Source organism: Mauremys mutica, unplaced genomic scaffold (genome assembly GCF_020497125.1).
Source record: "Mauremys mutica isolate MM-2020 ecotype Southern unplaced genomic scaffold, ASM2049712v1 Super-Scaffold_100098, whole genome shotgun sequence".
Classification (NCBI taxonomy): domain Eukaryota; kingdom Metazoa; phylum Chordata; order Testudines; family Geoemydidae; genus Mauremys; species Mauremys mutica.
This window is the reverse complement of record NW_025423265.1, coordinates 78,518-90,890: the sequence shown is the minus strand read 5'-3', so window position 1 is coordinate 90,890 and position 12,373 is coordinate 78,518. Positions and strand designations below refer to the sequence as shown.

Sequence of the window (12,373 nt, the reverse complement as noted above, 5' to 3'; positions counted from 1 at the left end):
AGGGAAGCATCCAGTGCAGAGAGAGCAGCCCAGAGTGGGGACACCCTAGCCCCTGCCTTAAGTGACAAGATTGGGGGCTGAGCCCCACAGGAATCCTGGGCCCAGCCTTGTTGGGGTTACAAGGACTCTGCCACATGGGACTGTGGAAGGGGAGGTCAGGCAGGCCAAAAGGGAGTGGGAGCGAGGACTCAGATCCTTTCACTAGCCCACTTCACCAGGGTCATGTATAAGCCAGGAAAGTTCCCCACAACAATGGGACCATTCCCCCCCCTTATACTAGTAAGACAAGGGACACAGAGGGCCTTGCTTTCCTCCCTTTATTATCTAGAGTGGGATTTGTCATTTGCCAGACAGAGGCAGTTCCCAACCCTGCACACAGCAGCTCACATGGCAGCTGGGAGGAGGAGATCTGAATTTAGCACTTGGTGGCTGCAGGCCCTACAGGGGCAGGGGACAGGAAGATGCAGGATGGGTCTGACCTTCAGCTTCATCCTTCTGGAACATTAATGCGACTCTTCTACTCCTGCAGTTCTGACCCTGAGGCCCAGCCTTCATTTAGGCAGGCTCAGATGCTCCATTTGGCCCAGGCCAGGACCTTATAGCCATGAACACACATGCACATGCCCCTCCTGCTTCCACCCCTAGAATTGTTAATACATATGGGCCATAACTGGTCTCTTGTTCATAGGTCCCTTCTTACAGGGAGAGGAATCAAGGCTACGTTATGCTAGAATCATTGAAGTTGTTATACTTTATTCAATCAGTCCAGTAATATTACAAGACATTTCCATTGTAGTCTGACATACAGAACTAACATGTCTGACTCATACAGGTTGTGTGTGTGTGTGTGTGTGAGAGTAAGTAAATAATCAGGTACTCAGTCTAGAACAGCCATATCTGGAATCCTCATTCCTGCTCCCTAGGGCTGCAACAGAATTGTTTGTTGAGTTGGGGGATAAAACACCCTTTGAGATCACACCTACCAGTCAGGCATCACATTTTTAGAGCTGACTCCTTGACATGGAAGAGGAATTTCAATAGTTTCTCACTAGAGCGGCTTTGGTGACAGTTTAGAGCCCTGGGGAGCTCAGTTTGCCTACAGAACAGGTTCAGCCCAGGTAGGGGCAGGGGAGCTTCCCTTTAGCACCTGACACCAGATAAAGGACATCTGGTCCCCAGTTTTAGTAGTGAGAAGCAAGTCTGCCACTTGGCTACATGCCTAAGTTTAGGATGTTTAAAAACAGGTCTGGAAAGACGTTTAGGGATTAAAGAGTTAATTGACGTTCTCAAGGAGTCTGAAAGTTTCTGTGCATTTACTTGTATTTTAAATCAGTGTGTACAGTAAACAGGTACCACAAGCAAAGAAGGTTAAGTTACCACCACATCTAAGGAGAAGGATATTGACTGTCTGTGCCCCAACTGTACCACAAGACCCCATATCAATTAAATGAAAAATGAACTGAAGATTCTAGCATCAAAGAATGTCAAAGAACCCCAGAGTGTCAAAGATAAAACCCTGCCAGACATCAATAAATATGCAGTTAAAACACGTTTAAGCAGCAAGTGTGGAAGGAAGGGAATCTTCACTCATACAATACTTAAAATATTAGCTGCAGGTAGTTTGAGTCATCATCATATATCCCAGCAGTGACCATCCCCAGCTACCAAGACTTCATAGCAAAGAAAAGGGAGGCTGGTCAACTTTTGGGAATAAAATGGGTCAGCATGAAGTTTTAAGGCATGTAAAGATAGTTACTGGGTTTCCATTCTCACATACTATTGGTTGAATCAAGTGTCAGTTTCAAATGCTGTCCCTTGTATTTCAGGTTAAAAATCTATGGTTAGGCTAAGACAAGACAGATATTCTTGTGGTTTTCCCCTGCAGACAGCCCTGTGAGGTATAGGCTTTAGAAAACATTAACAGCAGCTATATGTGCACCTGATGAGTAGCCGCACGTGTACTGTCCCCTTTAGGACAAGAGGGCGAGAATGTGTTTTTTTGGTATCTTCATCGTCACACACCCAAACCCACTTACTCCATCAGCAATGATAGGGAGGTTTTCTGGGCATTCAGTCCAGGTGAGGTCACTGGGTTCCCAAAAGTAAATGGTGTCATAATATGTGCCCGGACTTTCATTATGTACATTGGGGTTAGTATATACCCAGCAGTTCTCCCCTCCCAGCACATAGATTCTCCTCTCCCACTGCACCACACCAGCACCAGCAATTCCTCTTGGCAACTCTGGAACAAAAACATCCTCGTCCATTCTGCCATCCTCGCTGATGAAGAAACACAGAGCAGAGCCACAAATAACTCCTGGAGAAGGGGACCTAACAGGAAGGTGTCTCATTCTTTCCTTGGCATAGCCACCAATGACATAGATCCCATTATTCATGGGAACAGCACCTGCAGAGCAGCACTCTACAGCCAGAGGAACCTGTGTCCATATGCCAGAGTTAATGTCATAAATCAGAACCCCCTTATACATCTCTGGGAACAAGTAGTTTCTCTCCCCACCTATTAAGTAAAGTTTGTCCTTGAGCGCAGCAGAGGCGGAACAGCTCAGAGCAAACGGCAGCCTAGAGATGGGAGTCCAGGTCTTCTCCATCAAGTCAAAGCACTCTGCAGAATCAAGGTAATCTTCAAACCCACAACAGCCTCCCAAAGCATAAAGCTTCTGGTTACAAGCTAAAAACCCATGTGAAGCACGAGGTACCGACATGGGAGGCAGATGTAACCACCGGCCTTTAAAGAAGTCATATTTGTGAAGGGCAGCTGAGTGAGATTTGTCCCTAAGGGTGCCTCCGGATACATACAGCTTGTCACCTACTGCCACGCAGGCTGGAGAGTAGAGGCAATTCAAAGCTGGCAGCTTTTCCCAGTTCTCTTTTCGAGGGTCAAAATAGCACACATGGAATTCCTCATTTTCCATCCATTTGCTTATCCACCTGGACAGACTCACGCACACAATACACTTGTCGTACATTCCCTGCCTGAGTGCCCTAGAATCAAACGGTCCATCTATACTGTCCAGCTTCTTCTGCCACATCTGAACATCCAGACAGTGTTCCCAGTCTGACTGGACCTCCCGGACATCATCCTGGCTAAGGAGTGGGAAGCGGATGTGCTTCATCAGCTCACCAATGAGAAGGCTACGCTCAGTTGTTTGAAACCTTACCCAGCGTTTCACAGCCTGGTAGATAACCAGCTCAGAAGCCACCACGAGGCCATCCAAAGAGATTATGCTGACCAGAGTGCTGAGGTCCAGATGTAAGAAGTCATCCTCCTCCTTGGAGAGGTGCCCAAAGTTTGTGGTAACGAGGTTCATGGCGACACCAAGCAGAGCTTGATCGTTGTGTGCGTAAGCCAGCGCATAATACACAAGACAGTTCTCAATGGCAACATTCTTCACAAGGAACCTGGTAGGAATAACCAGAGATTGGAACGTTACTGGGCAGATCATAAGTAAGAGAGATGTTTACCTCTGTATCCGAAATTGGGGCAATTGGAGTAAGACATCCTTGATATTTTCACCAGCAATAAGATTCACTGATGAAAGGGCTGGCTTTACAGCCCTGGAGACTAGAGACTTCCTACCGCAACGTAAGCAGTGACAGTGCATGCTTCCTTCTCCCACCAGCCCCTACCAGTTTGCAGTGGAGGAAGCAGTGGGTTATTGTACAACACTGTTGTGGATAGGAGAATACTGGCTCGGAGTCTGGAAGCATGGGGATCCTGAGACCAGCCAGTGTGTGTGAGGCAGCAGCATTTCCTACTGCAGAGGCAGCTAGTTTGCCCTGCTCACCCCCACCCACTGGAGAGCAGCATGAGGAGCTGCAGAGTCACCCATCCCGGCAGAAAAGTCTGCTGCTGTTTTGAGCTGTAGATCCCCCTCCCTGCCTCCAGCACGTGCAGGCTGTAGGAATGGGACCCTGACATTTTTGTAGTTTCTCCCACATTTCATTTTAAACCCAACCTCCCTGGGGGGAGGGCAGGAGGAGAAGGGGTCATTTCTGGGGGCCAGGACAAGGAAATAAAACCAAGGGATTAATAGAAAATATGAAAGACTTTTTTTTTTAAAAAACAGGGAAAGAGGGAGAGCAGGTCTGTTGGTAAATAAGGTAATGAAACCAATGTAGGTTCACACATTCAGCCAAACAAGATGAACTAGTGGAACATTTGAACTGGTCGTCGTGGTTATCAGACTTCAGATACAGTCTGTAGTTACTGGAACCAGCCTGACATTGAAGGCCACATACATGTGTAACCCACACACCCCCTCGGTGGGGAGTCTGTCCCATCTAGTGACACCAAGACACGGAGAGAGAGATTAATGAGTCTGCTCTACAGCCTTAGCTAACAGCCATATGGCCTTTAGCTCATGCATTTAGCTCAGAGGTCCCATCCCGTCAGGCGCCGACCAGGTGTTACACATGCATTAGCCTCCCTCTGACCTCAAGACCAAACCTAAGGCTAGTTGGTTCTGTTGTATTACCTGGAGCAGATCTCCAGCAGGGGGAGAACCTGAAGCCTGCTGGCTGCTACAAACAGCCCCTGGGCAGACTCTTTAGTAAGAGAGATCTCTCCCGTGTACAAATAGATCAGTATGGTTTGCACAATGGAAGAGGCCATGTCCTGAAGCACAACTTCTCCATCCTGGGATTCCTTGAAGGAGCTGGTAAAGATGCCCTTGAAGTAAGGGCTGACAGCTGCCATCAGCAACCTATGGGGATAGGGAAATAGTATTAATGGAGCAGACACCAGCTACAGTTCTACCTCCCTCAGGGGGCTCTGACCTCCTTAGCTCTCAGGCAGAGCAGAGCAAGACCTGATCAGATTTTGGAAAGGAGACATCCAAGGAAAGGCCAGCAGACTGCAGGAAGTGGTCGTATTGGCTCAGTAAGAGTCACCTTCTCCTTCAAGCTAGTATTGTACCATGGTGTGACAGGGTACTGTAACTGCTGAAGGTGGAGACAAACATTGAGATAATGAAAGAACCCCTAACACTTCGCTTACCTAATAGAGTCCCTCCCAGGCAGCTAACTAATCACAAGGAGAGAAAGCAATGCAGAGCAAACATCTTCACTTTGGTAAGAGGTTAACTTTGGGTTCCCAGAATAAATTAAGATACATTAAACAACCCAATCCTAGTATTAGGAATCTAGAAGATGAACAGCAAAGGTGACAATTTACATTAGTCAAAGCTGAATGGGGAACTTTAGAGGGACCTAACAAAACTACATGAATGGGCAACACAATAGCAGATTCTTCAGTGTTGATAAATACAAGGCGATACTGATTGGAAGGAATATAAAGGCTGCTGGGTCAGGGTAGATGCCAACCTTGGATGAAAAAAGTTCCCCCATCAATAGATTATTCCAAGGTTATTAATTTTTTTTTTAAACTATGACAAAAACAAAGCAAAACCACATACATATTTTCCTCTGAAGTATTCACTGTTGGCAACTGCAAGAACAGGGGACTAGATGAATAGCCCGACCACTGGTCTGATCCAGTCTGACAAGTCCTAGGTTAACCCAGCGGCACTGGCAAAGTTTAAAGTTGTTCTGTTATCTGCTGCCCTCAGAATTCCGTTACAGCCGGTTGTCCTGCTCTGCCTGTGCTGAGAACTGGCCCGGTGTTCTTGTACTAGGAAGCCGTGTTCTACATCAGAGGCTGCATTGCATAGCTGGGCAATGTAATACCTGTACTGTCTAGAACGTACGCCTAGGTGAGTTTTATGCAGTGTTGTTGTAGCCATGTCGGGGGAAGTTGGTAAACTGAACTCAGGTCAGGAAATGGAGAATTAAGGTCTTTGCTGACCAAGGACAGCCAGCTGTGAGTGGGATGAAGTGGAGGGAAAGGGGAATGATGTGCCAGTGCTTGCTCCCTTTTGATAAGTGTTTTTGTTACACACAGACTCAGTGCTTGTCTGTGGGAAATACTGCTTCGTGGTGGGGCCCAAGGGTGGTGTTAAGTTTTCCCAGATTACTGGGTGGGGAGCTCAAGCCAGTTCCATGTTGTAGAACAAGAGGAATCCCTAGATACTGAACCTGGCCCTCATTGCTGCCAACGTCACCTGGCAGAAGGGTTACAAGTGTTAGGTAGTGTAGGGCCAAGAACCAGTCTGTGCAGGACCCCACCAGAAATACAACTAAGTGAGGATTCCCCATTTACAGTTGGACTTGATAATTCCCCATTTTTATTCTATTTAATGTGCAGTGTTAAATTTTATATTTTAAAAATCAAGACATCATGCAATACTGACTCAAATGACCTACAGAATGTAAGTATATTACCTTTATCAACCAAACCTGTAATTTCATAAAAAACCCTGAAATATTTACCTGTGACATGGGAACCTCTTTCCCTCAGCCACTATGGTGGCATCACAGAGCAGCTGGTCCTGGTACAGCTGCTTTAAACCTGTAGGAATGGGGAAGCCACGACAAGGCTGCTGTTAGAGACGGCACAGAAACATCCAGGCGAGAGAGTTCTGTCTGAAGGGCCTTAACACATACTGCAATACCTTGGGGCAGCTACACTGACGGCTGGAAAGAGCCTGCCTCATGGGTGATTGAGTGCCACGCTCAGCTGGTTAGTGGATTACGGGAAGTAGTTCAGTTGACGAGTTTAAGACCCTACTGGCCTGGGATCCACCACAACAAACCCATCTCCAGTGGCATCAACTCTCCCCCTTGCTGTCCAATTCAGAGTGACAGTGGCTGACTGGGCAATGGAGAATGGGCTGCTGATGCACTAGGTCATATGAGGAACCTTGCCTAGTTGTCACCTCTACTGTTCCTGCTCTAGATGGTCACAGAGGCCTTCGGTCTGCAGGGCTCTCAAGTCGTCATCTATTTATCTTAAGTGCTGGCAAAAGAAGAGGTATTTGCCCTCATGGCAGTTCACGGGGGGATGTTTGCAGGCCTGACTGTTCGTCTCTCATGAAGCATCCCATGGAACGTTGCCCAAATGTCCGACAGGACCTGTTCTATATCGGGTCAGACTGGAAAGCTGCAAATTTACCCTTTCTCGTGAAGTATTCCAGCGGATTAGGTGCATTTTCTGTGTTTTCCTCCCTGCCTTCCCACTCTGGTGCACAATCCATGCTCCAAGCCACTAAAAACCAGATTCAGTAATCAGAGGGTGGCTTTCAGGATCCTTGGTGTCACTAGCCAGTCCTGCCATTTAAGAAAGGATAAGAAGTTGGTAACTAATTACCAGAGGACATTTGTTTCACAGCCATTCCCAGATCTCCCGTGGGAGCAAAGTTTTCCTTAGACAGTGGAGCTGACCTCAGCCAACATTTTCAGCAGGACCCCCTGGTTTTGTCCAGTCTTAGATTCAGAGATTCCAAGGCCAGAAGGGACATCTCCTGTAGGGCAGAGTTCCCCCAGCGCCAAGTGTCGTCAATGACAACTGCAGGGTGTAGCAGTTCTGGAAGTCAAGCCTAAGCTGTTTCAGCCTGGGCACCCCAAAAATATACATGAGTCAAGGCAGTCAAGACCAGTGGTTGTTTTGGCCTTGTCTTCTACACCAATTACAATCCTAGGACAGTAACAAAAACCCAGAGCAAACTCCCCTGCCGAAACCAACATGCCAGAGCCCAAAACACTGCTACAGAGGCTTGTCCGTAACTGGATCAGTAACCGATAATACCGTAACTGCAGTCTTGCATACAACCACAAACACCAGAAGGGTTTGTGCCACTGCACACAGAGGTATTTTCTGTAACTGGGACAAGGAATTTCCTGGTTTGCTGGGGATGAAAAGTGTTCATCCAGCAGCAGCTTGGTTTGCTAAGCTCTATCTAATTAGCTCCTTACTGCACTGTACGAGCACTTCAATCCTTAATGGTTTTTAGTCTCTCAGCATCCCTGGGGGGCATTAGCCCCATCCTACAGAAGAGGAAAGGAGACACTGAGAATGGAAGTGATTTGCCCAACATCACACAGGACATATGTGGCAGAGACAAGAATCAAACCCATGTTTTAGAAGCCCCAGACTAATACCCTCCCCCCCCCCATCCTGCAGAGAGAGGAGAAAAGGTTCTTTGTCTCAGGGTATCACAGAAAGCAGCCATTTTTCTCCTGACACCCCAAAGTAGCAGACTGGCTCACTTCCTAAAGCTGTGGCTCTCCCTGAAGCCACCCATCCTTCCTCCGCATTCAAGCTAGCATGGGCCCTTCAAACAAGGAAAAGGGGGCACACTCTTCTCTTGTATCAGCACCTTGACGGGGGGGGGGGGAAGGTAAAATACGGGTCCCAGCACAGCTGGGCTCAGGCAGAGCCTAAGCCTTTCTTTCAGGGGCCAATGAGCTATTCCTCCTGCCCCGTCTCTACCTCCTTGCAGGTCAGTGAGTTATGTAAAGCATGGCTTTTCTGGGCCCCTGTCATAAGTAGTTAGTTAAGGGTTAAGTTCTACCTGTAAAGGGTTAACCCAGACCTGGTGAAACACCTGACCAAAGGACCAATCAGGGAAGAGAATTTGAAAATCCCAGAGAGCAGGAACTTGGGTCTCTGTGTTCTTTGTTCTGTGTTCTTAGCCGTCTGGTACTACACCAGCTCAGACGCTTAACCAAGCCTGCTCATCTTTCTGAACTAATTTCTTCTATTCAAGCTAGTGAGTATTAGAAGTACTGGGTAATTTCATATAAGAATCCTATGTCTGCAATTCTGTGTGTTTGTATTGATTATTCGTAATTTTGCCTGTATTGTTTGTACTGAGGAAAAGGGAGAAATTTCTCCAGGGATTAATAAGATTAGACCCTATGAATGTCCATCTTGGATTCATAGAAATTGTGTATTTTTTCTCTTCTTTTTTTATTCTTTTAATAAACTCTTTTAAGTTCAGGACTTGGTTAAGTTCCTTACCTGTGGATTCAGGGGAAGGAAGCTAGGCGCCACTCTGTGGAGACAAGGGTTGTCTCCAAGCAGAGAAAGCAGGGAAGGGAGAGGGAAGGAAAGAAATCTTCCTCCCTCTGTGATTTGATCTGTGCTACCCCAGGAAAGTCTCTGGAAGGAGGAGAGGGAGGGGGGAAGTGGGCTGCTTCCCTATGTGTAGAGATTCAAGGAGTTTGAATCAAGGTATCTCTCTCTCCGAAGCAGGCTGGAGAGAGGGAAGAGAAGGGAGGGGGAAGGTTCCTCCTCTGTGAGTGGATCTGTGTTCCCAGGGAGTGTCTTTGAAGGGAGACGGGGGGGGACAGAGGGGTGTCTCGATTCACCAAAATAATCGAGTGGTGGCAGCAAGAAGGAACCCTACCCTAAGGGTTAGGGTGGTGGCAGAATACCTGCGGGTCCCCATCTTTGAACCCACAAGCTCAAAGTGGGGGTGAGATCCCAGGACAGCCCCAGTGGAGAGAGGCCCCAGGTCTCCTCCCATAGGAAAGCCAGCTAGACTCTGCAGCTCCTTTTAAAATCCCTTCTCCCTAACAAGCCCCAGCTGGCAGGTCCTCCCTCCAGGATTAGCAGCACTGGTATTTTCAATCAGCAAAAAGCCTCTTTCCTTTCCCAGGCTTTCACTCTTCCTTGGCCAGCTGGGTGTGGAGTTGGCACCCCCATCCCAGGGGACTCAGGGGAAGCTCCCTAGCACCCAGTCTCTCTCTTTAGAGACCCCCTCTGTTAACACACCATACTGACCCTCTCTCTAGCCACATGGACAGGAGCCAGAGGACAGCTAGGGAGAACAATAAAGCCACCACTGCATTGAGGACACACTTCTCCAGACTCACGTGTGCAAGACAGCAGCCAAGGGAGAACTTCCCTCTGCCCTGCCCACAGGTCTAACTTTCCCCATGCTGCAGATTCAAGCAAAGGAGGCCAACTACAAAAATGCTTCATGTGGTTAATATATAGACACTCCCTCCCCCAGCACCAATCTCCTACCTAGACCACCAGCAGCCACTAATCATCACAGCGTCTAAGGAGCCATGCAGGTTTAACCCATATTCTGTACATATAAGACTCGGCCCCGCCCCGCCCTATGCAGGAACCAATCAGAGCCGTGACCGTGCTGACAGCTCCACCTCTGCAACAGCTGTGACAAGGGTTACACCAGCCACACTCACAGTTCTTTGCCTTCCGAGTTCTCATTGGGCAAGAAGTGGCATCTTGGTTGGAAGCAGGGAATGCTGCTGCCCTGTCCTGCAGCCCCAGTGTAGGAGGGACAGACAACAGCTGTTCCCAGGTCTCAGCCTAGGTCCATCTCCAGACAGCAGGTGTGTCATGGGAGCAGGGGCCTGAGTGGATGGGAAGTGCAGTGGCAAAAGCCCCTGGAAAAAAAAGAGGAGTCACTGGGCAAATGAAAAGTAGCCCCCTATTGAGGGGAGGGGAGGTCCCCAAGCTGAGAAAGAGGAAACAGTGAGGAGGGAGCAGTGAGCCTTTCTGTGCCCCACCGGAGCTGAATAAAACCCCCATCCACCCTGTGCATTTAGGCCCTGGCCTAATCACAGAGAAAACCCTTAAATAAGGTGGGTGAACACCAAGGAGGGAGAAGAGCTACTGATGCTAAAGGGCAATGTTGGCACATGAGGAAATGGGGTGAAACTGGCCCTAGATACATTTCTTCTGGGAATCAGAAGAATTAGAGGAGGGAAGTTCTGGAACAGTTTCCCAATAGGAACCTTGGGGACAAAACCCATGAGTTGAAAGGTGGCTCCTGATGAGTAGTGCTGGACAGATCATGGATTTTGCTGAACAAAACATTTCATTCAATCTGAAACAAAGCTAGTTGCTATTTTGGGCATTTTAACAAAAGCAAAGGAGACCTAGATTCTCAGGGGGAGAAGAAGATGGTGGCTTCCTTGTAACTTTCATGCTAGTGGTTAGAGCACTTCCTCAGGATATAGGAGACCTGGGTTCAAATCCCAGCTCTGTCTGATGTGGTGTATGGACTTCCTACATTGTGTTTCCTCCATTAGCAGGGAAGCACCCTAATTGCTGGGTTGTGGATACACTGGGCCACAGTTTTCTCAGTCTATTCTATTGAAGTGGGTCCACTGTATACATACATAAATAAATATTCAGTGGGCCCCTAGTAGAGACTCACTCTGTAGTCTGGTGTTTATGATACTTCCTGGGGAGATAGGACCCCCAGGGTCTGTTCCAGCTTATATTTAATTATTTATACACAGTTGAACCACATCAACAAGAGAGACTGATGTGCCACCAGACTCCTTGTTGTTTTTATGACATCATCACATGCAGAAAGAGCATCCTTTTCCCTCTCCGTTCCCCTTTCAGTAGGGTAGGCCGTGTATCTTGATGGTTAACAACACATTCTTCACATGCTAAGTGCACTTGGCACACTCCATACCCTGCAGCCCGGAAGATCACCCCGCAAGTAGCATTTTCTGAATCCCATTGAGCCGCAGTTAGCTGGGTAATTATCCCAAGTGAGAATTCTGGAGTATGCCCAAGACTTTTCTGGTGCAGTGGAGAAACGAATTCCCCCTGCTGTTATTCACCCCTTCTTGTCACCTGTTTGAAATGGGCCACCCTCATTACCACTACAAAAGTGATTTTTCCTCCCTTGGTATTCTACTGTTAATTGAATTGTCTCATTAGCACTGACCCCCCACATGGTAAGGCAACTCCCATCTTTTCATGTGCTGTATATTTATACCTGCTACTGTATTTTCGACTTCATGCATCTGATGAAGTGGGTCCTGGCCTGCGAAAGCTTATGCCCAAATAAATTTTAGTCTCTAAGGTGTGACAAGGACTCCTCATTGTTTGAAGTGTGCTCAGGTGCTCACCAGAATAGCTGAGGGGTTAAGGCTGTGAGCTTAAATTCTAATGGGTGTGAGTCTGTGTGGGTTTGAATCCCCTTTCTGGTAAGGCTGTGCTAACTGCTATGTCCTTTTGACCAACTGGTGCAAAAGTTCAGGCTGCTGCTGCTTCTCTTTAACATAGCATGCTGCACCCTCCCAATAAAAACCAGCATTTCATTGTTTGGCTAGAACCTGCCAAGGCTCCAGTGAGATTTGAACTCACCACCCCTGGTTTACAAGACCAGTGCTCTAACCCCTGAGCTATGGAGCCAGGGTACAGGTTGCTGCCCTTCTCCTCACACATGCACATAAGTGATGCTGTGCCTGCCTGGGCCACTTCCTGCCGCCATTGTCTGTGGCAAGGAGGTGTGAAGAGTCTTCTCACCACTGGGCACTTTTGTGTGGCCTGGCAGCTCTCTTCCCGGTTACTGATACATTAGAGACTTTACAGTGGCACAGCTGCACCGCTGCAAGGTCTCTAGTGTAGATGCTGTAAACCAACTGGAGACTCTCCCTCCAACTTAATTAATCCACTCCCAGTGAGCGGCGCTAGCTATGGCGATGGGAGAAGCTCTCCTGCCAACATAGCACTGTCCAT

At 47.9% G+C, this 12,373-nt stretch overlaps 1 protein-coding gene and 1 non-coding gene across 7 annotated transcripts; both read right to left on the bottom strand.

Annotated features, from left to right (window-relative positions):
- Window positions 1–1,488: 1,488 nt before the first annotated feature.
- On the bottom strand, window positions 1,489–9,932 carry LOC123358854 (kelch-like protein 24). Of its 6 annotated transcripts, none has more exons than XM_045001007.1 (5): window positions 9,890–9,932; window positions 7,031–7,185; window positions 6,349–6,427; window positions 4,497–4,724; window positions 1,489–3,420 (listed from the first exon to the last, which is right to left on the bottom strand). In XM_045001007.1, the coding sequence occupies exons 2-5, from the start codon at window positions 7,110–7,112 to the stop codon at window positions 1,971–1,973; spliced, it is 1,839 nt and encodes a 612-aa protein (XP_044856942.1). In that variant the 5' UTR covers window positions 7,113–7,185; window positions 9,890–9,932; the 3' UTR covers window positions 1,489–1,970. The 6 variants fall into 6 exon arrangements, with proteins under 6 accessions (XP_044856942.1, XP_044856941.1, XP_044856943.1 ...); XM_045001006.1 differs by lacking the exon at window positions 9,890–9,932 and adding an exon at window positions 9,644–9,836; XM_045001008.1 differs by lacking the exon at window positions 9,890–9,932 and adding an exon at window positions 9,736–9,809.
- Window positions 9,933–11,973: 2,041 nt separating this feature from the next.
- TRNAT-UGU lies at window positions 11,974–12,046 on the bottom strand. The gene has a single exon. It is a non-coding gene; the product is annotated as a tRNA-Thr (tRNA).
- Between the last annotated feature and the right edge of the window lie 327 nt (window positions 12,047–12,373).